Below are 25,588 nucleotides of genomic sequence, written 5' to 3' on the forward strand. Positions count from 1 at the left end.
AATTTGCAATACAATAAAACAATTTACCATATTTTCTTCAACTGAAATGAACGAATGAATCGCGATTCACGTTCAGTTCATCTGAATGAAAAAACTAGTACGTTCACGTTCATGGAAATGAACCGAATTGCCCAAGCCTACTCTGGACGACTCTGGACGACTCTGGACGACTCTGGACGACTCTGGACGACTCTGGACGACTCTGGACGACTCTGGACGACTCTGGACGACTCTGGTCGACTCTGGACGACTCTGGACGACTCTGGACGACTCTGGATGACTCCGGACGATTATGGACGACTCTGGACGGCGATAAACGACTCGATTTACGTCTCTGGACGACTGTGGACGACTCTAGACGACTCTGGAGACTCTGGACGTCTCTGGACAACTCTGGACGACTCTAACTTCTGCCGTAATTAGTGGTTTCGATTTTGCCAAAGTTCTCATCATTAGGAGGTTTTGAGTCGGGGGAGTTGGGGTTTGTGGGACGGTTTCAACAACTAGCCTCCCCCCTCGTCCCGCTTACCCAATGCTGCATTCTGCACCTTCGCTTCACCCACGAGCACAACATTGTTGCACCAAAAACCCCGAACCAAACCTGTGTCCTGTGTGTGTGTGTGCGTCGCTGACTACTCGGTCACTAATAAATCTACCGAAAATCAATAGACAAACATTGGTTTAAAAGCGAGGGGGCAGCAGGGTTCTGCCACCCACCAACCACGCACAGATGTGCGTGTGACACCTGCGCCCAGCATCAAGCATTAGTGATCCTGCGAGTGTGTATGTGTGTGTGTGAGAGCAAGAGAGCCATTTAAAAAGCGACAAGCAAAAAAAAAAAACGCTAAACCTCGGGGTGGCAAAAATAAACAAACACCAACAACGCGGAAACACAAAACCATTTCTAAACTGCAGTCGGCGGTGGCTCGCTCGCGCGTAAAAAAAACAGCAAACACCGGAAGTGGCTGTTGCAGCGTGCGCGCGCGCCAGCGAACCCGCTCGCGTGAAAAACTAAACACTTTATCATTGCGCTTTTCCACCGCATTTTCCGCTACGGTTTGTTGCACGGTGGGCTTGTGTGCTGTGGTTGTTCTCCCTTTGTCCATCATGCAGGCGCGGTTCAAATATAACCAGTCCTGGTTGCATTTTTTTGTCTGCGCTCTTTTTTTCCCCCCTGTTTGCACCATGGAAAATTTATTACTCTCTACAGTGGTCCCGGTGGGGCCCAGAGGGGTGGGTGGGTCGGATCGGAGAGAGGGAGCCGGAACGTGACATAGTGACAGAAATCAACCGGACCCGGTAGGGAAACGTACGAATGAAAGAGAAGGAGCAGCAATAACGACAACAACAACAAAAAAACAACATTGTGATTGTGAGTGATAGCGCTAATGATTATAAATTGCACAAACCGTAAACCCCAAGCCTCTCTCCCCGTGCACCTTCTGCCCCTGGAGCTCGTGGCGGGTAAGCGTTTGTTTTCCAGCGGCCACCAACCATTCACGCCCTCTCGCGCTAACAAGACTGGTGTCCGGTCTTGTGTCTGCGTTGCTAATTTCAATTTCCCCGCGTGCTGCGGAAATAAAGAGAGCCACAAAACAAAAATACAAGCAACACCAACTGCGGGGTACACCTTGCGCACGTACCCACTTTCCTCTTTACTAATTTTTCCACTCAATTTTTAATCCTCTACGAACAGAGGCCGCCCATTGTGTTGTGCGTTACAGCGTTCCAAAACAACAACGCGGACGGCGTTCATCATCGTTCCAGCGCGGACTTTCTGTCTTCCCAGTTTCACATTTTCCGCTTATGCGTCCGTCGGTCCCATTCCCAGCTGCTTCCCAAAGGGGTTTTTTGGTTTATGTTTGTAGGTGGGATTATTTCACGCCCGCTTCTCGCGTGGCGCCAGGTCACCACCGCAGGCAGGCTTTGGATTCACTTACCTCATCGCGGCAGTCGACGTGCACCTTGCCGCTGTCCAGCACGCGTCTCAGCAGCATCTCGTCACCGCGCACTGCCGCCAGGTGTAGCTGTACGTCCGAAAGGGTTTCTTTCTGCACACACAAAATATAAGTAAAACAAATACAAACAGAAAAAAAAGATTGTTAGACAATGTGAAATAAATGAGCTCAAATATAGCACCTTTTGAGTGCAAATCGGTAGTACATTAAATTAAGGGAAAGTGGGCGCAACTTCGTTCGATGGAGCAGCCTGGTGGATTATGAGATAAATGTTGAAGTACATGATGATGTTTTTTAAGGTAACCCCACATTCAATCCAAACAAATCCATTATGCGTATCGCCTGTTTGAAGGAAAAACCAACCCACCTTCAATTCATCACCTCTTTAGAGAGCAAATCATAATTTGACTCGTTGTACATAGTTATTTACAGTTTTTTTTGTTACATATACTTATTGTGTGAGCAAACAATATACCTCCACGCGGTAAACACCCCTTAAATGAGCGGCTGTTAAGCTGATACTTTGCTGGAAAGTTTGTTTAAAAAAAGGGGGAGGAAGTACAACATCCCATTCTACGCAAAACCTGAGCCCACACACACTGTTGTAACAAAGAAAAAATCACGACTTGGTAAAACTTTGCAGGTGGCGCGGTATTGGCTGATGGGATGCAAGGTGGGGAGGAAAACTGACAAAGAACAAAAAAAAGCAGAGCGACCGAACCGAAGAATTCACCTCACGTGACCTTTAATTGTAATAGCAAATTAACCTTTGTAATAACATGGAATTATGGTCCCGTGTGTGCGCGCACACACACACACACTCACACACATTGAAAAAAATACCAACCCATATCGGGCCGGCAACGGCTTTTTAGCGCGCGAAACGAAGCGCGAAAAACTCCTCCCTCCCTGCATCAATCCCTCCTGCCCCGTGTCACATCAAGCCGACTAGCTAAGTAAACGACGAACCCTTACGACAACGCAACAATGCGGGAGGGGTTGAGAGCGTACTGAATGCAGCGTTCACGCCACAGAACCAACAGAACAACAGTGAACACACACAAACACAAAAAAGGACCGCTACAAAAACAAACGGACAAGGGTGTAGAAAGCGGACTCGGCAACTTATCGGGACACTATACGACGAGACAGAGAAAGCCGGTGAACCGGTGGAGAAGAACCAACAATGGCGACGACCACCAGTAGAAAGCCACAGGCGACTATGAGCGTGCTTTCGTGGGGTTGGTGGGTGGTTTGTCGCGAAAGCAAACACATGTGGCCGGCGATAAGTGTTGTGAAGGTGTGGTGTCACCGACCATCCTAAACCTCCTCTTTGTGCTGCTGCACATTGCACAGGGAAGGCAGGAGTTTCGGGAAGAGTATGTTTGCATAAGGGCTAGACAGAAAATGGTTTAAAAAAATGCACTGGTAGCTTGCGAAAAATAACAAAAGCACCTTGGGCATGGTATTTTGATTCGTCGAAAGATCCACACTGACCAAAATGAAGGGGAAAATGCGGGAAAACAGGCAGCAAACAATAATTTACTGATGATTTACACAAACTAAAATGGCAAAAGTGGAGGGAGAGAGAGAGAAAGGTACACAAGACCCACAGCGACACAAACAAGCATAACGATAATTGCATAAAACTGTACTTACGAACGAGCAAACAGCTAATCGGTGAAGTGGGTGAAATGAAGAGGAACAGCGGTAGTAACATTCAATAAAACAAAGCCACAATTGAAGCATAGAAAACTTGGAAGGAAAGCCAAAGCGCTTCAAAGCCAATCATCGTTGCCCCACACATCCTGTGTTTGCCTTTGGTTGGGATAAAAAGGGATAGAAGGTGCCATGAATCGATCACCACCACTAATCCTAAGCTTTAATCTGCTTTTATAGCCACCAGCACCCACCAACCACAACCGCTGTAAAGCTAATAGAGACGAGACCAGTAGACGGTTCGATTTGAATCGAAAGAGAGTGTTGTGACAGGTTCGTCGTTGCTTTTCCCTTCGTTCTTTGCTCTGTGGCTCTTCTTACTTGCTCGAGAATGGCTCGTCTCTATCGTTTTTCCACCCCTTCAAACTCAACAATTGGACACAAACTGGAACGGCATAAAGAGAGAGAGAGAGAGAGAGAGAGAGAGAGAGAGAAAGAAATTGTCACAGAACGATGTTAGCCCATTCTCGGTGCTCTCAAATGCAGACGTTTAACGCAGTGCATTTCACCGGGAAAGGAATGATGACGTTAGCGATAGACAAGCGCAGACACACACACACACACTGCTGCATGCATTAAAGATCCGGTACGAGACAAAGGAACATCATTCTCATTGATCATTTATAATGAATAAGAAGAAAAGGGGATAAAAAAGAAAAGGAAGAGAAGGAATGGAAAGAACTCTGTTGGGAAGTGCCCCGATAGTAGCCACCGTGGATGATGACGAACAGGGAATTCCGTTCGTTCATAAGGACGGCGTTTTTTTGTGTGCTTGCGATTGTGTAACTTCTTGGATAACTAATCATTTCATTATTCAATTTACGCCCCGCTGCAAACTTCTCACGCCCGTCCAGCTGCGAGCGACGGTGCAAATTGACACAAAAGGGTTCAAAACACACACACAAAGAGAGAGCAGAAAGACGTCCACGTCTGGGGCAGTTACAGAGCAAGCAAACTTCCTTTTTTTGGTGGCTTTTTATTACACACAGTCTGTGTGAAAATCTTGAAGCAGAAAAGGCAAGAAAAGTGTAACCTTCTGTGCTGAAAGGGCGAGAGAAAACGAGAAACTAAAAACCAAAGATCTACAGTCGCGTCATAGTGGAAGCACACACACACTTAGACCATTTAGAACTTAACCAAGCAAATTCGACGGCCGTAATTAAGCGTAATTGGAAAATACCGAGCACCATCATCATGCAGGGTTTTGTTGTACCGACCTTCGTCTATCCAAGAATTTGCCCACATGGGTTTGCCCACGAAAAAAAAATGAAAATTATTCTAAGCTAAGATGAAAAGCAGGTTACCCCACAGGCAAGAAAGTGTGCTGGGAAAAAGAAGAAACAAACAACAAGAGAAGCTTAACTTCTTAATTCCCAAAAACTGTACAACTAATGAAACCCAGACCGGGCCGATTTGCATACGCTTTCGGCACTTTCGGTACCATTTTACCAAATTATCCCAAGGATTTGACGTGTTTAATTGAAACTGCCCTACACAGACGTCTGTGCAATCATCGGTAGCATTAAGTAATTTCGGTTGGTTTGGCGGTTGTTATTTGGCTCATTCGCGACACCTACAGCAGACTTACTGTGTCCCGTACAAGCTCCCATTCTTCAATAAAATCAATAAAAACCATTCGCCAAGTTCACCACAAAACAACAAAAGAACGGAGTAAAAAAGCACCCACCTGCTAAACGAACCTGACCTAGTAGTACACTGCCAACCAAACAAAGGCAGCACCAGTAGGAGCTGCCTCCAGGTTTGGCTATTAGCATTTTGCTAAGCCCTTTAAGCGCGCCGCACGATTCATTTTCCACCGGAATTCCATCAAGAATGGATGGACTTACAGCGAGCTCCATCCAGGCGCTGCCAGTGACACGCTAGCTACCCCCCTCTCAGGCACTACTTTCGATGCTCACCTCTAAGCAAGAAAAACACGCATACACCAAATTAGTGATGGGTAAAGTTGGCAAAAATCCGTAGTTGACTCCGATCTGACTCCTAAAATTTCGACCCGGACTCCAGAAGGTATGTCCATCGAGCATTATTCGGAATCTCCCAGAGTCGTCCGGAGTCGTCCTTAGTCGTCCGGAGTCGTCCGGAGTCGTCCGGAGTCGTCCGGAGTCGTCCGGAGTCGTCCGGAGTCGTCCGGAGTCGTCCGGAGTCGTCCGGAGTCGTCCAGAGTCGTCCGGAGTCATCCGGAGTCGTCCGGAGTCGTCCGGAGTCATCCGGAGTCATCCGGAGTCGTCCGGAGTCGTCCGGAGTCGTCCTTAGTCGTTAGTAGTCGTCCGGAGTCGTCCAGAGTCGTCCGGAGTCGTCCAGTGTCGTCCAGAGTCGTCCAAAGTCGTCCAGAGTCGTCCAGAGTCGTCCGTAGTCGTTCGGAGTCGTCCACAATTGCCCACAATCGTCCGCAGTCGTTCGCAATCGTCCGGAGTCGTCCGGAGTCGTCCGGAGTCGTCCGTAGTCGTCCGTAGTCGTCCGTAGTCGTCCGTAGTCGTCCGTAATCGTCCGTAGTCGTCCGTAGTCGTCCGTAGTCGTCCGTAGTCGTCCGTAGTCGTCCGTAGTCGTCCGGAATCGTCCGGAGTCGTCCGGAATCGTCCAGAGTTGTCCAGAGTTGTCCAGAGTCGTCCAGAGTCGTCCATAGTCGTCCATAGTCGTCCGGAGTCGACAGGAGTCAAGCGGAGTCCACCGATGGCATTTCATGTCAAGGTGTTTTGTTTCGTCTTTTGCGCGTGTAATTGTTAATCAGATATTTCCTTCTAAGAATAGCGGTTTGAGTTGACCGCAGTCAGCAGTAGTCGGAGTCTGAGATGAAATACCAGACCATAAAAACATTACACCAACCGTCTCCGGCCATCTCCGTCGAACTCAATATGGCCCCAACTCTGAACGGCTTACCAGGACACCGACTCCGGATGACTCCAGGTGACTGCAGACAACTCCGGCCGATTTCGGACGACTCCGGACAACTCCGACTCGAGACAACTCCGACTCCAGACAACTCTGACTCCAGACAACTCCGACTCCAGACAACTCCAACTCTAGACAACTCCGAGTCGGAACGAATCCAACTCCGGACGGAGCTGTTGGTTCCGATTTTGCCGGAGTTGGAAGCGGACTAACAATAGCTGGAAGTCGGATCGGAGTCGTGGGTGCGTTCCAGAGAGCACACCACTACACCAAACCATGGCAGCAGTCAACCATGACCAGCATCGACACACACCTTGCCCTTCTACTGAGCGCAAAAAGTAAGGTTCCTTTAGCACTTTGCAGAGTGAGAATAAGGTGCCAGCCCCCCCATCATGAAGGTGAGTTTAGTCCGGGAGGGCGTCAGCTAGCCAGCCAGCCAAGCCCCGTCAAAGCTCATTCGAAAATCCCATTAGCAGATGCGAAGGTGGAGGAAGAGAGCAGCATACCGGCGCCCAAAGTGCCTTCCAACCGGACGTGCCACGCTAAGGTTCGGCTGACATGCAACGCGCCTGGATGGATGACCTGGAATTCGCAACTGACGAAAGCGCACCGAAAGGGCACACAAACACACACACACACACACAATGGATACTTCGCACTAACAGTTATAGAGAGAAAGAGAGAGAGGGAGCGAAAAGAAACAATAAAACAAGCTCCCATACACCACCACCGCCGGTCACGGATACGTCACGTAAGGTGTGACCTGACGACGCTCGACGCCATCTTATTACCGGTTGCCAATCGAATCTGACGTTCTCAAAACCCACCCGCGGGTCGATCGTGTACCCGCGGATGGTTGTACCATAGCGTTCCTTCTCCCCCTCGAGCAAGGCGTGACTCGTAGAACACCCCGCCAGCAGCAGCAACAGCGGCAGCTGTCAAAACTCAAGGTAACGAACCATTAACGTTTTCCGGTAGCCCACGACACACACACACACCAAGAGGGAACGGTGACGGGGAGCAAGAGCACTTGCAGAAAACCAACCAGCCAACTCAAACGCCCAACTTCCGGACGATAGCACGATCAAGCGTGCCCAAAAAACTGGTAAGCGCCAACGGTTATTCGAGCGGACAAAAGCGAAGAACCTTTTTTGCGTTTTTTCTTTTTCTTTTTTGTTCAACAAAACTTTCGATCGCAACGAGACAAAACCGGAACAAAGGTGCGATGGAGCACAAGCAGTGGAATATGGTTTGATTTATGGGACCCAGGACCCAGACGCACTGAGTAGCGCACTACAGCGGCTACGAACAATATTGGTGCATTCGGTGCGTTGGTTGGCGCAGTTTGGCGAATATTTAGAGCCCGCTCGTTGTAAAGAGTAAAAGTAAACACACGCCACTGCAAAAACCATCCACCGCACACAAAGAGCAAGCGAAAGAGCTGATTTAGCGCCAGGACAATCGTTTCGGTCTCTTTAAGCGAATGCTGAAAACATTCACAGCGCTTTGTGGCACAGTTTGTTGTCCACCTTTGAAGACATCACAAATGTGTATCACCCACGCTCCGTGTGTCTACCAGAGCAGTGAAGGTCTTGCTTCGATGCGTTACACTTTCGCTGTTGCATGCCAATTTGATGCATTGCCCGGAAGACAACTCTCATTTGGCGTACACTTATTAATTGTAACACGTCACCATTTGTTTGCTTGCCATTAAGATTCGCAGGCAGGCACCAGAAACCAGTCACATTAGCTTAAATGGAGCGTCAACGTATTAAAAATATCAACATACTTCCTTCCCCCACGGCGAGCTCAACTTGTGTAACGGAGCCTACCATTAGCCATCAAATTAGAACCACTTCGGTGGTTAATTAGCACTTGGGGAGAAAAACGGAAGCAAACAGTTGCCAAACCAAACACAAAAGGCAGCTGAATTGACGATCGCAATCTGCCGGCGGTGTGCAAAGTTTACGCTTCGGCGAATCCACACCGTGATGCAACCCGTAATGATCACACACCACTCCCCCCATGGGTCTCGCTCGCGTTAGGAACTTGGAAGAGAGAACTGCACCGGGCGATGCAACCCCACGCTGAGACACTTCTTCACTACTTCCTGTGCCTTTTTAGCGCGTTTTCATAATTTTTAACGTCCCCCTGGTCCAGAGCTCCATGCGGTCACTACTGTCCCCTTTGCTGGATGGTTAGAGTCTTCCCTGTCGCGCCACGAATGGTTTAGACTTTGCCAAATGTCGTAAAGGCAACAAAAACCGGCAGCATGTTGGCGGGGCGGAGCGAAATAAAATGGGTGATTATTTACACCAAACGAGACACAACGAGCGGGCGAGCGTGATACGCCCAGGAAGCGTCCACACCACCAGCTGGCTTGTTCACGATACGATGATGACGATGGCCACTGTTGCGCTCCTGCAAGTGGTGGTAGAGTAGGGGGTCGTCGCTTTAGCAGCACCGGTAGTTTTATGGCCAATTAATGTCCGATTAATAATCCGACCGCACATACGAGCGAACACGACCCACACAGCCACTGAGCTCCTGCCTCGGTGAATGATTGTGGCCATGAATCACACGATTTGATTGCCATTCCGGCATAGAGTGTGGTTTGGGGGTCGCCTTTTCGTGTTCGAGACTGTGTCACACACAGTGTGTGTGATGATCATCACAGTGTGACCGGTGGAAACATTCCGCAACGATGTCATTACTGAGGTTTTTCGAACCCCGTCGTTCGTCGCCGTTACCGGCTGGTATTGATTTCCTCCACACCATCTTTCCATGTCTTTGGGTCATGTCTTCACGCAGGACACACACTGTGGACACCAAGTGAAGTGTTGTGAGTGCTGAAGAAGAAAAAAAAGAAACTAAACGGGAAAGGTTGATGATGTTGTTTTGAAGCGTACCCGGTTTCCAATTTCCAGCACGCCCGTCGAACGAACGTCGTAACCGGGCAGCCCGATCCTTTATGTGTGTGTGTCTCGATGTCTCAGACCAACCGCGTCACCCGAGATTGGACAGAATTAAACGCAAGATGACGGGATAAAAGACAAGAAGCGCTTAATAATGAATAAAGAAAAATGTCTATTTTATCGACGCTTGATGATCACTGAAACACGGGAGGAGATTCGCACGGTTCCAGCAAATGGAGGCCGTTCTCTCGGGTCCGGTGTTTTACGATTACTTTTTTTTTATACGAACAATTGGTAACAGCTGATGAGAACATCGTTTATAGAGTCGTCCGGGAGCGACTTCAATCAATTTGGGTGTGTTTTTTTATGTTTTCGGGGTTATTACCATTGCGCGGATTGATTTTAGTGCTTCAGTGTGTCTAGAGGTTTCAATCATCTGGATCTGGTTGTGCGTAGATCTGAGTGTTTTATTTCCAAAAGTTCATTTCATTTCTTGGAATGAATGGTACCCACTATATTTCTGAAGAACCGGTTGAAACTGGAAGCTTCTCGAAGTTCAGAAAGGTTCAGAAAGACTCACCACCAGATGGCTATCTTTTGATTACCAGCAAATCGATGGCGATGTACCAGAACCGGAATTTCACGGAGGAATGGATTATGAAGCAAGCTCATATTTCTTTTCGATGTGAATCATCGGCAGAAATACATGTTCTAGTTGATAGGTTCCCAGTTGGGATGCTAGCTAATTAAGTATCGTTCGCTTGCAGATCTTTTTGATGTTCGAGATTTTATAAACCACTATGGAACTATAGTCAGCTTCTGAATATAGAATCTGTAATATATGCTATGCTACCAGTTCCTGATCTCTATCTCCAATGTAATGATGTTCTCCACTCAGCTGGATATAGGATCTTGTGTGTGCTTCCCTATGACATCTTCATGACTGGATAAAGCATCTCCATATCAGAAATTATGCAATTATGAAACGTATGCAACAATATCTAGTCGTCCCATGAATACTCTTACATATTTCAGCTACTAGTTCTACCTCAAAACACAATCTCAGATGTATCTAATATATGTAATAATTTCTAGACGTACTTAGAATGCACCTGAAATCTTACAAAGACTGTTTACCGCTCAGACATCTACAAAGACTAAGACACAACTCCAAAGCCCTCCAAAACTCTCCCAAAGATACATCAAGATGAACAGCGAATAAATTTATGGAGCAACAAATTGACATAAAACTGCATCGTAACGCCTCCAAACTCCACTGGAAACGGTAAATATCCCGTCGCTTAATCACAAAAGATCCCAATTGCAATGTTCCCATCGCAAGTCCCACAAACCACTCTTTTGTGCTAAGCGGCAACGTTGCTAAGCGGATTGCAATCGTTAAGCCCGTACTGAAGGAACATAAAAAAAGATCCGGATGCGGATTCTCTCGTTGCATATCTGGAGGTTGGAGGCATAATCGACTCCTTTCATTTCCATACATCAAACACCCATCAAGCATGTGAAATATTGTTGACCATGACCTGTACCTCTTTTAATGCTCCATCACAAGCCTTCCCTCTCACACCGCATAAAGCACAATGCGCGTCCAAGCAACTGCAACAAACGTCCAGATCGGCCACAAAAAAAACCTTAGCTTGCAAACAAGCAAGAAAGAACGCAAAGATGCTTCTTAGCAGCAAGAAGAGCAACAACAGCAGCGTATCGTTCCAGCATCGCTTACGGGTCAGTCCGGCAGGGATGTGTAGTGAACCATTTTTACGGCGTGCTTTTTCAATAACTGTAGAAAATTTGCTTTTACGATGATAATTCTGTTCGCTTTCGTTTACGATCGCCATAAATAAAGGCATTGGTGGTGGTGCTGCTGCTGCTTCGACATTCGGCCGCAGCTAAAAACATCGTTTCCAGTTGTAGATGAGCAAAACAGTGATCTGCTGTACCCAGAGCTACTCTTCCTTCTCCCTAAACCCATATTGCAAGAAGCTCTACCCCGTCTCTTTATATCCCAAACCCACCCAAAGAAATGGAAGACGAGCAGCGCCAGTGCATTCGCTTTCTCATTTGATGATGGTTCATAATTTTAATGCTGATTGAAAAATTGCAAATAAAATATAATCCCATCCGTTCGTGGCGATACGCCCGCCGCCAGTGACAGCGGCAGCAGCAGCAGCAGCAAAAACAGCATGTACCCCCGAGTGCTTAAACAGAAGAGAGAGAGAGGAAAAAAACACAGCAACAAGAAACGAACCTCTCAACGAGCGGAAGCAGCCTATTGCGTTTGCTGTATTGCCCCGGGAGGGTATGCAACCGTTTTTACACACATCCATCGCATACGATCGGCAGCGGCAGCTCATCAAGACCGACCGTTCTTTTTTGTTTGCCATCGTTACAAAGTCAAGTCGGAAGGTTTAACGTTGTTGACGGTAACACTACGCGCCCGTCCCACACCCAACAAACGGACCAAAGTGGATTTGAAAACTGACAAACAACGTCAAACAGTACGTACGTAAACTCTTCCCAGAAGGCAATCCATCCACCTTTTTTAAGGTACTATGCTAATACATTTCGCCCTTCACATCTCCTGGTTTTTTACAAAGAAGCTTGCACGAAGATGGAGAAAACCTGGCAACGGCAGTTGTGTGTGTGTGTTAAAGTATCCTCTAATGCACTTCTTTTCGATTAGCGTAATGCACTACAAAACGTAGAGCTGCATCAGCATCATATCAGCCAGTTCCATGGTTCGCCCGTCCGGACGGCCGCCGCCAGTTGCTCGACCGAAGAAAATCCACATTTAAATCCGTTTCCTCAGCCGATTAGCCGAGGAAAAGAGATCAGCACAATAATCTCCCGTATCTCTGTCTGCAAGTCTGCAACACACTCTGTCAGATGTCGCCTGAACAGAGAGACACTTTACATTTCGAGCTAAAGGGACGAGTCGTTCATCGTCGTGCGACGATTGCTTTTTTCCACAAAATTTATATTTTTTTTCTTCCCATCCTTCGTTTTCCACACTTTTACCACGCGTGTCTGCTGCTGGAGGAGGGTGAATATTAAAAGTTTTGCTTCCGTTTCGGTCGCAGAAGACACCGAGAGTCGCAAGTGTACCGAGTAGCAAATTTAAATTGACATCACAAACATCACAGTTCCTGCGCTGTGATGGTAGATCTTTCCAGAAATCATCCTCCCGGGGAGCAGCACTTATGCAAACTGCTGTGCGCTAAACGTAACCAACTAGTCAGCCAGCCCACACCGGGCAAGTCGCCCACAGGAAGCGGAAACGCCCGTACGAAAGGGCCTCGTCGTGCCGCCGAGTCTTGTGTCGTCGCCGGTAGAATGAAACCACTTTTACCAGCGGACTTGGCGGAGTGCAGCGAAGCGTAAGCAATGGTTGTCTACTATTTCCTTGAGGTTGTTACGATCGCTACACCATCGCCGTCGTTTGGGGTTTCAGCGCAAATTCACTACCTCGCACTAAACTCTGTAACATTTTTGCATACCGTTTGAGGATAATGTTTCATTGCGAGAGATGATGGCGCCCTCTGCTTACCGCCATGGTGCACTTTGTCGTACGGAAATTGTGTGCGTGTGTATGTTGTTCAACAACATCTCATCGCTTTAATGGTTGTCTACGCTCCGAGAAGTTTGATAAAGAGTTAATGCTATTTTTAATTACATGTGAAAATATCCGTAAAGAAAACCTTTTCGCTTTGCACCAGCTACCCGTTCGTTGGGTGGAAGTAACATTGCATGCAGCGCGTTATCAAACGTATTAATTAAAAGCCTCACATACTTCAAAGCTAGGTTTAACAGTTTACATTTTCTTATCCGAATTTTGCTTCATGTACTACAACCTTTGTCGGGACTCGGTGCCTGTTGAAAACTAATCAAAACTTTAACATTCTTTCGGCACTACAAAGGAGGCGGCATCGTTTAATAAACCGCTCCATGAGGTACTATGCTTGCTGTAGAAGATTTTTGCTATAAAAGCAAAGCTTTACACGAACTGCTTCATCAGAAAACTTGGTTTTTGTACACCAGCAGCACACCAACCACCAATTCACATTCAGCATGAAGTTGACAATCGTTCTGGTTGTTGCATTTGCAATCCTAGCATTCGGTAAGTAAAGCATCATCAAGCCACTTTCTCCTACTCTTTCTATTCCTTACATTTCTTGTCCTTCTCTCTCTCTCTATCTCTCTCTCTGTTAGCGACCACACCTATCGCAGCAAATGAGAGCAAGCTCAAATCGGCCACACATTTAATGGACCATCTTGTGAAGGCGCCCATTGTCAGCGACCTTCTGAAGAGCCTCGCCGACCATATCGATCACAAGGCGGCCGAGGGTGCTGCTGCTAAGGAGACGACGACCCCTGCACCACCGGCATAATGACGATGATGCGATTGATTCACACCATGCAACCTTTGAACGGCTTCGAGCGATACGGTATAAATAAACAAAAAATCCACTAAGCATGCTTCATACATTCCTTATCTATTTTTTCTCCCGTGTTTTTTTTCGGGATGCCTAAAACGAAAGAAATTTGTTTAATGATCATGATATCCTTACTGCGCCGCGTATGCTAACCGTTCATTTGCGCTCGATTAAACACCATTCCTAGAAAGAGGGACGCTTTTCCTGCGGGTCCTTCACACGGCGTCCCATGGTCAGCGGATAGTCATTAAAAACAAGACCATCCCACAGTATCCCACCGTGCGACGACGCTGTCAGGCGGCGATTGATACATTTTCGACCCCCGATAAGCCTAGCACACAACGCCGCTTTGGGAAGCCCTGTGGGGTAGCCCCACCACGGTGAGCGACAGAATGCCCTGAATGCTCTGGGCTGCTGATTAGCTCGCCGACCGTACGCGAAACGACCGTACGCGAAATGAAGATTAATTACCCACTGCTTATAGTCGCAACAGTGACGGATGTAATATGCTATCACTCCCACCATGTCACGTTGGGTTTCATTAGTGCGATGGTTCTGGGAAGCCCATTTGTGCGCGGCTCGGCAATATCCTTGCTCGCAATTTCGAGCAGCGGCGAGCTCAAACTCAAAAGCAGAACGCTTCACGGCGCACAGATGAATGTTAAATGATCCGTTAAAAATTTAAAATACTTTTCTACCATCGCTCTCGTTCTCTGGCTCTGCATTCGAGGCGCTCTAGGATCATCGGTACGTGTGAAGTGTGTCTTCTATGTGTGGAAGTTCCCAGGGAGCGCGATGGAGCAGCAGAATGTAGGACATCATCTCGGAGTGCGGCAAACGGCAACATGCTTTTGAAGGACTCCCGCAAAGGATTAGCAAAGATGACAAACTCCGCCCAGGCACAAAGACAGTAGTGCGGAGTGCGCCACATAATGGATAGCGTCGAACGGGAAGCGCCGCGCGTGTATGTCTTATGCATAAGGCGTTGGGATTTAACGAACAAAAACGGGGACAAAAAATAAGCGGAGCACTGCTGCTTCACCTACCTCAACCGAAAACATCATTCATTTTCACTAATCCCTGTGTTAATACCCGAACGAGTTCTTACTGTTCGTTGACGATGTTTTTTTTTTTTAATCTACCATCTCGCATGAGTTACAATTATTAATTGAGTGCTCTCGAATAAGCTTTCTGGCGATTGGTACTCCGAGCAGGGATAAGGGAATGAACATGTGCTTTAAAGACAGCCATTGTTTCCAGCTTTCAACCGAACATTCCAAATGACACACTAGAAGAGTTCAATATGAAGCTTTTCTAAAATAAAAATTGAAATTACCAAAAGAAATACTGCCAGTAATGACCCAAAAAAGCAAATTGACAATTAAAACTGTACAAATGTTTTGCAAATTGCATCGATTTAGGCGTTTTTGTGCAAATGATGTTCGTCTCATGCCAAGCAGAAAAGAAACAAAAATTGAACTAAAACCCAGTATCATACAGTCATATCCTAGCTGAATAGTGAAGCTTCCTAGAAACATAAATAACAATATTTTAATTAAATCCGAAAGCTCCAAATACTAACTAATTTTTCTTTAAATCAACCCTTTCATTAGCGCTTCATTAGACCAGCATCATTGCGCTTCCCCTTCCCATCAAGTGGTAGAAATAATTCATCGAAATTGGAAAATAATGAACTTTTCCCTCGCCCTCATCACCACCATCATCATCCATATCGAACCGCGCGAGAAGCAAACGATCGCGGCCGGCGCTCCTGGCGCAGCAAAACTGAGCTGAAAATCAAAACGATAAGCAAAACCAATATCCCAGCACCACCATTTGAATTTGTTAGCGCAAGCATCAGTGATTATCACATCATCACCGCCACACATCTTTCACATTGAAAGCATATCGGCCAATGGAGGGAGGTTTTACTCTTTTTCTTCACCCGTTTTTTTTCTGTCCGCCGATCGGTCAATGAGCCACTGGTACAATGATGAGCCCCCTCCGGTACATCTTTCTTTCCTCCGTAGTGTCCGCGCGCTCGCTCGCTCTCTCTCTCTCTCTGTCGGTGGAAAAGAATCAATTTTCCCAATCGCACCCACCACGCCAGAAGCCCGAACGACGATGATGATGGTTTTGGCTTGTGGGTGGAAAATTTGCACTTTCACCTTTTTCCAGCTTTCCGAGACACGATAAGCTGCACACAAACACCAACCCCCGCTGTACCACTCCTTCTCCCACTTTGCTTCTGTAAACAGTTGATTCTTTCTTTCGTGCTCTCTTCGCCTCCCCAAAAAGAAGGCGCAGAGAGATAAGTGAAATTGCTGAATCGTTTGGCTTTTCCCGTTTTCCCCGTCTGTTCAATTGAATGTACCGGCAGGCACCGCTTTTACCCATTTACGTATTTGTTTGTGTGTGCTTCTGTTTGTTTTGTTTTGTTTGTGTTTTGTTTTTACTTCAGACGTCATCAGACATCCACAGAAATCAACCATACATTCCTTTACGTTGCGCCACCGAGAAGCAAGAACAGCGAGCGATTGAGAGAAGAACTGCATCTTTTTTTTTGCACTTCTGGCACCCCGGGACAATGCCATCGGGCACGCCGCACTGCAGCACTGAATTGATGTTTTGCTTGCCAATGCCCTTCATTTTTGCTTATTTTTTCGGTGTAGCCATTCATTTTGCAGGAGGTGCGGAAAGCGAATGGAAAATGTTCAGTGTTGAGAAAAAAAAACCCCCAAAACCAGAAATTTACTCCCAGCGCAAACGGTTCGGTACCATCACAACCACCACCCATCACGAGGCGTTCTATTATTTCTTCATTCTCCCGTTCCAATTTGTGCACTTTTCTTGTTTTTTTTTTATTATTTTCCTTTTGCTTTTGCTAAATATGCCTTCCGAACCTCGCCCTTAGACGGTTTTCGTTTGCGATAGTTTTGTTTTTACTTTTAAACGGTTTCAATTCGGATTGCATATTATCACAATCAAACACAGTATCAGCGTGGTATTTTTCTCGCACACCACTGCCGTGCGGGGGGCATGAGAGGCTCCACACACTTAAATGAGCGATAATTGTCGTTGGAAGGTAGCACGAAGAGTTGCTTTTCTTGCTTGTATGCAGTCTGTTCTTTTTTTACTGTGCACCACCGTACTATTCGTTTCAATTCGTTCCAGCTACGGTTTCGTTACGGGTTTTTTTTGTGGAGGAATGGGTTTTTGCCCTTTTCTCTTCCCTTTTTTAAGAGCATTTTTCCTCACGTTGACCGGGCGAAACGGATTTTGAAGAGGGCGGAAAATCAGATGCACAGCCGGGACGGCCGCAATAGAAAACGAATGAGGCGTACGATTTGAAGAGTCAATGCTTTTTTGTGTACTCCCTCCTCCTCCTTTCGCTTTTCAGGTCAAACGATCCCGCGTACAGTAAACGGCGATAACATAATTATAACCAATTTGTATTGTGGATTTTTTCCTTCTTCTGCCTTGTTGTTACTTGCAAGAAAGATAACAATCAATTTTAGTACGATGGGAATTATAATTAATTGTTGGAATGATTGGTCTGGTTTTTTACTTTTAAACGGCCTAGCTGCATGCAATGCGCCTAAATGTAGGCAATAACAATTACAAAGGCATTGCGGTGCAAACAAGAACAAGCGGTGTAGAAAGGAAAAGCGAGATGCAGTTTTGCCCCCGTCTGCTCTTTGCCTCTATGAAAGCAAGTAGACCCACACACACACAAACATACATACAAAACCACCACTCTTGCAAGGCAAATCGTATAATACTGTTCCGTGCGGCTATCTCGTTGCGCCTTTTTGAACTTGGTTGCACCCGCCGATTCGAACGATTCTTCACGCTTGAGGCTTGGGAGTTTTTTTTTTCTTTCTTTTCCTATTTTCGCGCACCATTTGTGCAATTTGCTTTTTTGGTGTGATTGCCCCGAGGGAGCCAATCATTGTGCACTGGGGCAGGTTGGTGAACGTGGTGGTATCGGTACATGTTTTTTTTTTTCTTTTTCTCTCAGCAAATTGGGGAGCACGTGTGGCGAGAAGGTTGTGAGGAAACCACTGCACAAACACCTACACGTACGTACGGTAATGAAGAAGGCCACCAGCAAACCGAAAAGCGAAGCGGGTGTAGAACATTAACATGAAAAGCGAAAATTTTACCCAGAGGGGGTGGGTTGCGGTTAAGTTGCAAAGTGCAGTGCCGCTGCACAAAATCGTGGTGTGAAAGCAAAAAAAGAAAAAGAAGTTCCCCACACTCAGCGCACCGTATGGCGTCGCGAAACTTCAAAACCCGTTCGCGCCACGCTGGAAAGGAGCGAAGGCATAGCCAAATCGATGGAAAGAAATTATCGCTCGTAGAAAGTGAATTTGAGCGTAACGTTTCAATGTTTTGTTGGCTTGTCCTCAGCACCTCAGCACACACACACACAGACACAGCCAATCCTGCCAACGACGAGGTAAAGGGAGTGTAAAGAAGTTTTTTTGTTATATTTTTTCCCCCATTTATTCGCAGTTCGTGGTGATCGCGCCTGAAAGTAGACTCGCTCCGCAGCAGTTTCGCGCTCAAACATGGACCTTTGGCATGCGAACAACGAAGTAGCATGTAGCCGTCAGCTATAAACATGCTTCTCCCTTCTTTCTGTGACTTTGTTACCATTTTACCTTTGTGTGTGTGTATGTGTGTGTGTGTGAGTGTTTGTGTAGTGCTGCTAACACGTCACACATTCGCATGTTTTCGCGCAGTTAGCATTTGAATGGGTTTTTGGTGGTAGCACGTGGCACCACACCTTGCTTCCCAGTTTCCCACGGCATACGTTCGTACGCCTTCAAGATGCACCAATTAGGAAAACATTACTGATAGGATTTTTACCACATGTACAGAGGAACCTGAGGTACACGAGATCGTGGTTCCGTTTTACGAGGCATAGTTAAATTTTTCTTTTAATTAAATACCTTATTAAAGCTGTTTGAAAATATAAATTAGTTATAGTTTTATTTAATTGTAGTTTGAATCCACTCTGTTTCAGTATGTTCAACGATAGGAAAATTTTAGACAATTGGTTGAACATTATATTTCAATGATGTACCAACAACAATTATATCTCAAAAAAGGAAAAGCAATTTGCAAGCAAATTAATCTTTTACTGCAACAAAACACGCCTAAAGGTATGCAATCCACATTACTGCTTTTACTTTTTAAAGCTTAAAAATAATACTTTAAATTTGCTCTAATTGCTCTAATCGATAAAAACGCAACGGGTATGTTTGAGGCGATTTTTAAATTGTAACGAAATGTTTCATTTGCAACGGTTAAGTTTGAGAAGAACTTTTAAGCTATTGTAACTTATCGCATGAGAACAAGATCGCTGGCCTAAATAAACATACACTTTTTGGGAACGGCCCGTTTCTTGAGTTCATCGATAAGCATAAGCAACACGGACAAAACGTAGGGTAATAAAAATATTTTTAGAGCTGATACATCCGGCGTGTGGAAAGAAATTAGGAGAAAAATGCATGCACGTGCATCGAAAGCGTGCATCCTTTCAGTTATCAACCCAAAGCAAGGAGGTCGTAACATCTCAAGTTTTCTTAGGATTAATCTAGAATGCGTGGAACTCAAGCATAAACATAGCAGTATATAAAAACATAAGGAACATAAAAAACCATTGCATGGATTTCCGAAAACCGTATAGATTTAGTACTGGCCTACCTAGTGGTACAACCCTGTCCACTCATGAGCGACGAATGTTTCTCGTCGAACAAGTTCGCCGGTATGGCTGAACAACTCCTTTCGGGCAGAAACCTATCTTTTCCAATAAATCTGTTTTCGGTTGGAACTTAGGACACTGAAGGCAGGCATTGCCGTCAACACAAACAATCAAACAAAGTATTGCAAATTCATACCACACATACATTAAACTCATAAACGCAGTAGAAAAGCACTTGACACACTATGCACTTCACAATTAATTAAACAAAACTCCTAAATGTATGCAATGTGCAAAGCAAAAGCAACATTTTCAGCGCTAATTAAATCATTTTCATCACTTACTAACTTCATCGGGCAGAGATCAAACCCAAATCCCCAAACCGACCACCCTCCTCCCTCCCCTTCCCAATCCACTCCCACGCTCCTATCATACAATCAATAAAATATGATGAATATGCTCCATTGAAAAGATACACATCATAATCAATTTACTCGCCGCCCCGTGCGCTGACCCCATTATGCCCCAAACCAGTACACTTTACACCACACCGCTGTAGTACACTTTCTTAAGATGTGCAAGCGCGCTCGGGTAATGGAGCACGCCAAAAACCCCGACCAAAACACAGGCACCCACCCATTTCTTCCTTGGCACAGACACCCATTACAGCCCCGGCCAGATGCGCCCAGGAGCGGTCGCGCCCGTTGTTTAATGAAACTATTGCAATATGCACACAATTGCACACCGGGCGCGGATGATCATCGGCAACTGATTATTTTCCAATTAAACCAGACCGAGCCCAACAACTTTATGGCACATAGGAGTGGTGCCGGTGGCCGAGATAAATCTTTGACGGATCCTTCTCCATACAGCCAAACACGTGGCGGAAAACATTGCACGCATTAGCATATTAAACGAAACGGACAGCAACACCTCCGGTGAGTGTGCCGGTGGTTCCGATCGCTTGACGCGATTACAGCTTCTACATCTTGCTTGCCCGGCCGAATCCCGAAATGGTCACTTCAAAAGCCCCGCGTCTTGATCCCCGTGGCACTCACGTGTGCGCTCGCTTTTCTCAGAATCGTTCGAGCGGAAATAAATAAAACTAGCATCGGGGTATTTTCGGGCCACACAATCGGATGTCTCGGGAAGCATCATTTCTTCAAAATTTAGCACAAAATTTATGGGTCGTTTCCTCACTCCTACGAAGACGACCGACCCGACCGAGTGAGCGCGCGTTCTGGAGATCTCTTCACTCATCTGGCTTTTCCGCCTGTTTCCGCACGATTTATAGTGAGTAAGCCGCCGGGGTAGGAAAAAACAAAGTCATAAAGTTTCTCTATAGCGACACACACACACGGACACTTCATGTGTGCTTTTGCGTCGGTCAAGAAAGGATTTTTATTTGCCATCCCCCCCTCCAGCTTTTTATTGTATTATTATCAGTTAACTTTCACTTTATGGCCATTTCCGGGGGTGGGGGGGGTCTCCGTTGGCTCGCCCGTATAGTGGGACTGGTCGCCGGACACTCGCACAAAGGGACGACGTGTTTATCGGTTTGTCGTCATCGGGCGAAGGCGAACGACTTTTCCATTTGTCTCACGAGAAGAGTTAAAGCTCCTACCCACAATTCCTTCTGCCCACAATTCCGTCTGCCATGGGAAAATCCTGAATGATGCCCTTTTTTGTGTGTTAAGCTTTTGCCTTCTTCGAACTGCTCTCTCTCTCTCTCTCTCTCTCTAAGCACAAAGATCTAGGTCATTGTTGGGTGGGTCGTAGTAGTATGGAGGTCTGCTGTAGTGAAAAGTGAGACCAGACCACACAGATACACACACATGTTCTCGAAAGCTCCGGCAACAAAGCATATTTTCCTTGCTCGTGTGTAACGCACTCTAACCACGTGCCAACGTAACGGTGGTTGGTCGGTCGGTTGTCGTCCGGTCGGGCAGGGATCTTCTTTCATTTTACTGCTCCTACTCACTTACACACCCCAAACAAGCACACACCCCACCATCATAATGTCCATTGTTATACTTCCTTCTTGAGAAACTAATGCCGATTTCCTTTTGAGCGCATTGAAAGGCACAGGGAAAACCCACGCCACCCAACGTGTGTGTGTGTGGGTTGCAAGACGGAGATCGCACACTGCACACCACTCTCATATGCATACAATTTATGGGCTTTTCCCGAGTTTAACTTTTACGTCGCTGCCGCCTTTGCACTGGCAGCAAAGAGATCCTCCTCCAAGTCCAAGTAAGGGTTTTTTTTACATTTTATTTCCACACACACACACACACACACGAAAAACTGTAACAAACCACGAACCCTTAAATCCGGCCACCATTGGGAGCGGGGGGAAAAGTTCTTCGCCCAAACTTCCCCCCTCTTTGATAGATCTGATTTTATGCTCCAGCCGAGTTGCCGAGAAAACGGCGACCACCACACACGGATAAAGGGTCCCAAACCGCCCCCAAAGGATCCGAACCCAGAGCCATGGAGTAGGCAAACGACGCTTCTTCCTCTTGCAACAAGGGAAAGGCTCGGCACGGGCCGGCACAAACTTATGCCACCGTTTCCGCCCAAACCCGACCGTGATTTACTGTCCGAATGGCTTATGATTCAAACGATCGAATCATGTCTCCACTTTTATCATCTCTCCGCCGACCAACGTTCTCTCCCACCCCCCTTAGTCTGATCTCGTTTAAGCATCCCCGACGTGTTCAAGCATCCGAAAAACCCGACCCCGAAAGAAGAAAAATGTTTGCCATTTCACTGCCACGGCTTCTTGCACGGTTTCCCTGTCGTCAGACCAGGATGTCTTGGAGGATATGGCCTCCGTTTTATTCCATTTTTGCTGGCCTGTTCTCTAGGGCAAACGACGCCAAAACCCCGTACAGAACTACAAAAACTACACACACACACACGCATCCGCGAATGAGTGAAAGTGAAACAAAACCGTCGCGCAATGGCTTAGTTATGGCGCTCTGGCTGCCTTTTCTGGCATGAAACGCCGACAGATTAAAATTAAACGGGAATTATCTGCTCATAACTTATCCGCCCCATTGAGGGGGAGGAGACCTGAGGGGAGGGATGTTCCACGAGATATCCGGTTCCGAGGGGACGGAACGACGGGAATCGAGTGCACCACAGCTTTCCCAAAGCGTCTCGCGACGTGCGGCGGAGAGAGAGATATAGTTTCCTTAGCGGAGAGGTCTTTGTTTTCTCTGTGTGGCCCAAACCACAGCCACAGCCAAAAGCCATCGACTAGCCTAGAAACCTTGACTGTCTTCGTCTTGTCAAGCAGGGGGAGGGGGGGGGGGGAGAGGCGTGCCGGAGAGTTTGCTGGGCGGAAAAGCGCAGCGAGCAGGAAAAGCGATTCGCATAAATCTTGTCCCTTCCTTCCCGTTCTTGCTTGCTTCCTCTCCTTCCTTGCTCCCAGCCTTGCGCCCCCTTCATTACACTATCTGCCCCACACATTCTCATTCTCGCACACCCATATTCGGGGAGTTCCGGGTGCTTCGCAGCCGATCGATTCCAGCCTGAGCGCGAGCGAAAGGAAATCGGAACAGAAGCTTCCCCACACACACACCGAGCCGGACTGCAAGGGGCCGTGAAATTATACCATCACCAAACAGACAGCTTCCGTTCTCCCTTCCCCTTTGTTGCGGTACCCCCCAATTTAGTCGGCCCAAAATGGCCATCCCTTCTTAGAGCGCCATCCATTTGCAAGCACGCGAAATCCAAAGCACGCGTATCCTTACACACCATTCTCTTGCTCTCTTTGTGTCTCTGTGTGTGTGTGTGTGTGTGTGTGTCTATTGCGTTTGGTTTGTTTGCGTTGCAAATAGTTACCCTGGCCTACACACCCTTATCTGCTCCCGGGAACGGAAATAGCTCGTATGTACACCCGCCGCCGGTCTGAGTGTTCCGTTCTGGTCATCCTTTTCTTTCTTTTTTCCGTTGGAGTGTGTGTGTGTGTGTGCCACAACCTTACACACAGCGAAACTCAAACATGAACTACTATTCCCCCTTAACTACCAATCGTCTCCAATTCCGGCGGACATGCCGAAACTCTGTGTGTGTGTGTGTCTGTGTGTTTTGTGACTGCAATCGTAAAAAAAGCGATCTCCTACGAAAGAGAACGAGATAAGAACTAGAACACTCCAAACAATTGTACCCTTAAAACAGATAAAAGCGAAGAGAGAGAGGGAGAGCAAGAGGTCGAATAAAAACAAAAGACCGTACACTACACTACCACTACTTGCTGCTAACTGGTCATCATCATCGCTGGTGTGGCGGAGGGCGACCGCGAAGAGAAGAGAGACAGTCCTGATGGCCACTTCCAGCACCGTTCGCCGTTTTGGTGGTGGTACACGTCGTCGCTGCAACTTGAAAAACACAGTTCATTATGCTTGGCCATTTTTCCAACTTCCACTTCTTTCCAGGGGCGCCTCGGACGGATTTGCGGAAAACGCATTGAGCCCCCGTCGTGGAAGGTAGAGGAGTGGAGACGCGTGCCCATCAATTTCGCCCGCCAGACAGTGTGTTGTAGTGCCCCGCCGCGGAAACTGCTGAAACGGTCAGTGATGGATGTAACTACCGTGGGGGGAAGAGGGTCCGAGTTTGGAAGAATGACAGTATGTCCACCCCACCCCGCGAAGCACACGAACTACAAGAGAATCCAATTTTTTTCCTCCAGCCCAGCCTTTCCTTTATAAATCTTTCACAATCGTTAGAGCGCGATGCAATAAGCGTTGTGCGATGAAAAGCCCCCATTGGCGTAGGGTCACTCTCAATGCTGTTGTCTGAACAGAAACGGCACGCACACACACACACACACACCAATAGAAGCCGTAAAAATCCTTCCAGAGAGCAAAAACAGGCTATAGTTTTTCTTTCTCCAATTTTTTCTGCACTTTTCCGCTGTCGTCCCAATTCTTCAGTGGAGAGTGCTTGGAACGAGTGCTCGAGAACGAAAGCACCACTCGAACGGAACCGGACCGGAGACTAGAGCAGCAGTTCTTGAGCTACTCCCACACCAAGTAAAAGATTCGGTCTAGGAACAGACGAGCACGAGCACGCTCCGTTTTAATGCCCAGCGGGTCTATTTGCATTCGAAGGCCCCATCTCCAAAAAAAAAAAATCCCAGCAAACACAGCCACCACCGTGGAGGAGAAACAGAATTGTTGGGGGCAGTGTTTTGACTGGGGCAGTAATTTCGGTTGTGGACGGCAACTCCCAGACTGAAGAGACCCAGAGCCCAGGTGGAAAGAACTGTTTGCCGCGGCACAACTTTTCGCTGCCGAAATCTATCCCTCAGAAAACCTCCATCAGACACACAGCCGTGCTTTCGCGGTCTTGTAACACAATTAATGACGCTTCGTCCTTCTCCTTACAGAACAACGCCACCAAAAGCTACCAAGATATCTCGCACGCCAATGTACCGCAGCAAACTGGCCTCAGGGCTCGCACGCAGGGTAGGAATCTCGCTCGAATTAGTTGACGCAGCAAAAACCAGGATGTAAAATTCTTGGATGCGCTGAATCGCAACAGCTGTCGCCCCGCAGTAGCCGTTTCGGAACTTGTTTGCACCGCGCGAGACAGCGCGGTCTATTAAAAATGCAACATCTACAAACACTCACAGTTTTATAGTTGGCCGGAGTTTCGCGGCAAGAAATTGGGGAGCCGTTTTTGGCAGGGGGTGTATCGCGCTGTCGGGAGGTTTCTTGCAAGAACTGTCACTTAGGTCCTTGTTTCCTTGCAACGAATTCCGAGGAGATATTACGAGACATTCATCCGCTCTTTTCCCGAACGACAATGTTACAACACGCCCAAAGACACGATGTTCAGAAACCAAATAGATCCCATCGCTTCTAATCTCCATCCTCCTCCTTCAGATAAGCCAAAACGACACAAATTTGG

The 25,588-nt window shown here is 47.0% G+C and overlaps 2 protein-coding genes across 7 annotated transcripts in view; one reads left to right on the plus strand and one right to left on the minus strand.

Moving 5' to 3' along the window:
• Nucleotides 1-25,588, plus strand: part of LOC120956616 (40S ribosomal protein S21) — a 489,791-nt gene that overhangs the window by 445,071 nt on the left and 19,132 nt on the right. The window lies entirely within an intron of this gene.
• The window catches only part of LOC120956783 (ankyrin repeat domain-containing protein 29), a 233,560-nt gene that overhangs the window by 189,926 nt on the left and 18,046 nt on the right, over nucleotides 1-25,588 (minus strand). For both annotated transcript variants that reach the window (XM_040378509.2, XM_040378508.2), the window contains exon 3: nucleotides 1,941-2,051. In XM_040378509.2, coding sequence (XP_040234443.2) covers nucleotides 1,941-2,051 — 111 coding nt within the window. The remainder of the gene's footprint in view (nucleotides 1-1,940; nucleotides 2,052-25,588) is intronic.

The sequence above is a fragment of the Anopheles coluzzii genome, chromosome 3 (assembly GCF_943734685.1).
Source record: "Anopheles coluzzii chromosome 3, AcolN3, whole genome shotgun sequence".
NCBI lineage: Eukaryota > Metazoa > Arthropoda > Insecta > Diptera > Culicidae > Anopheles > Anopheles coluzzii.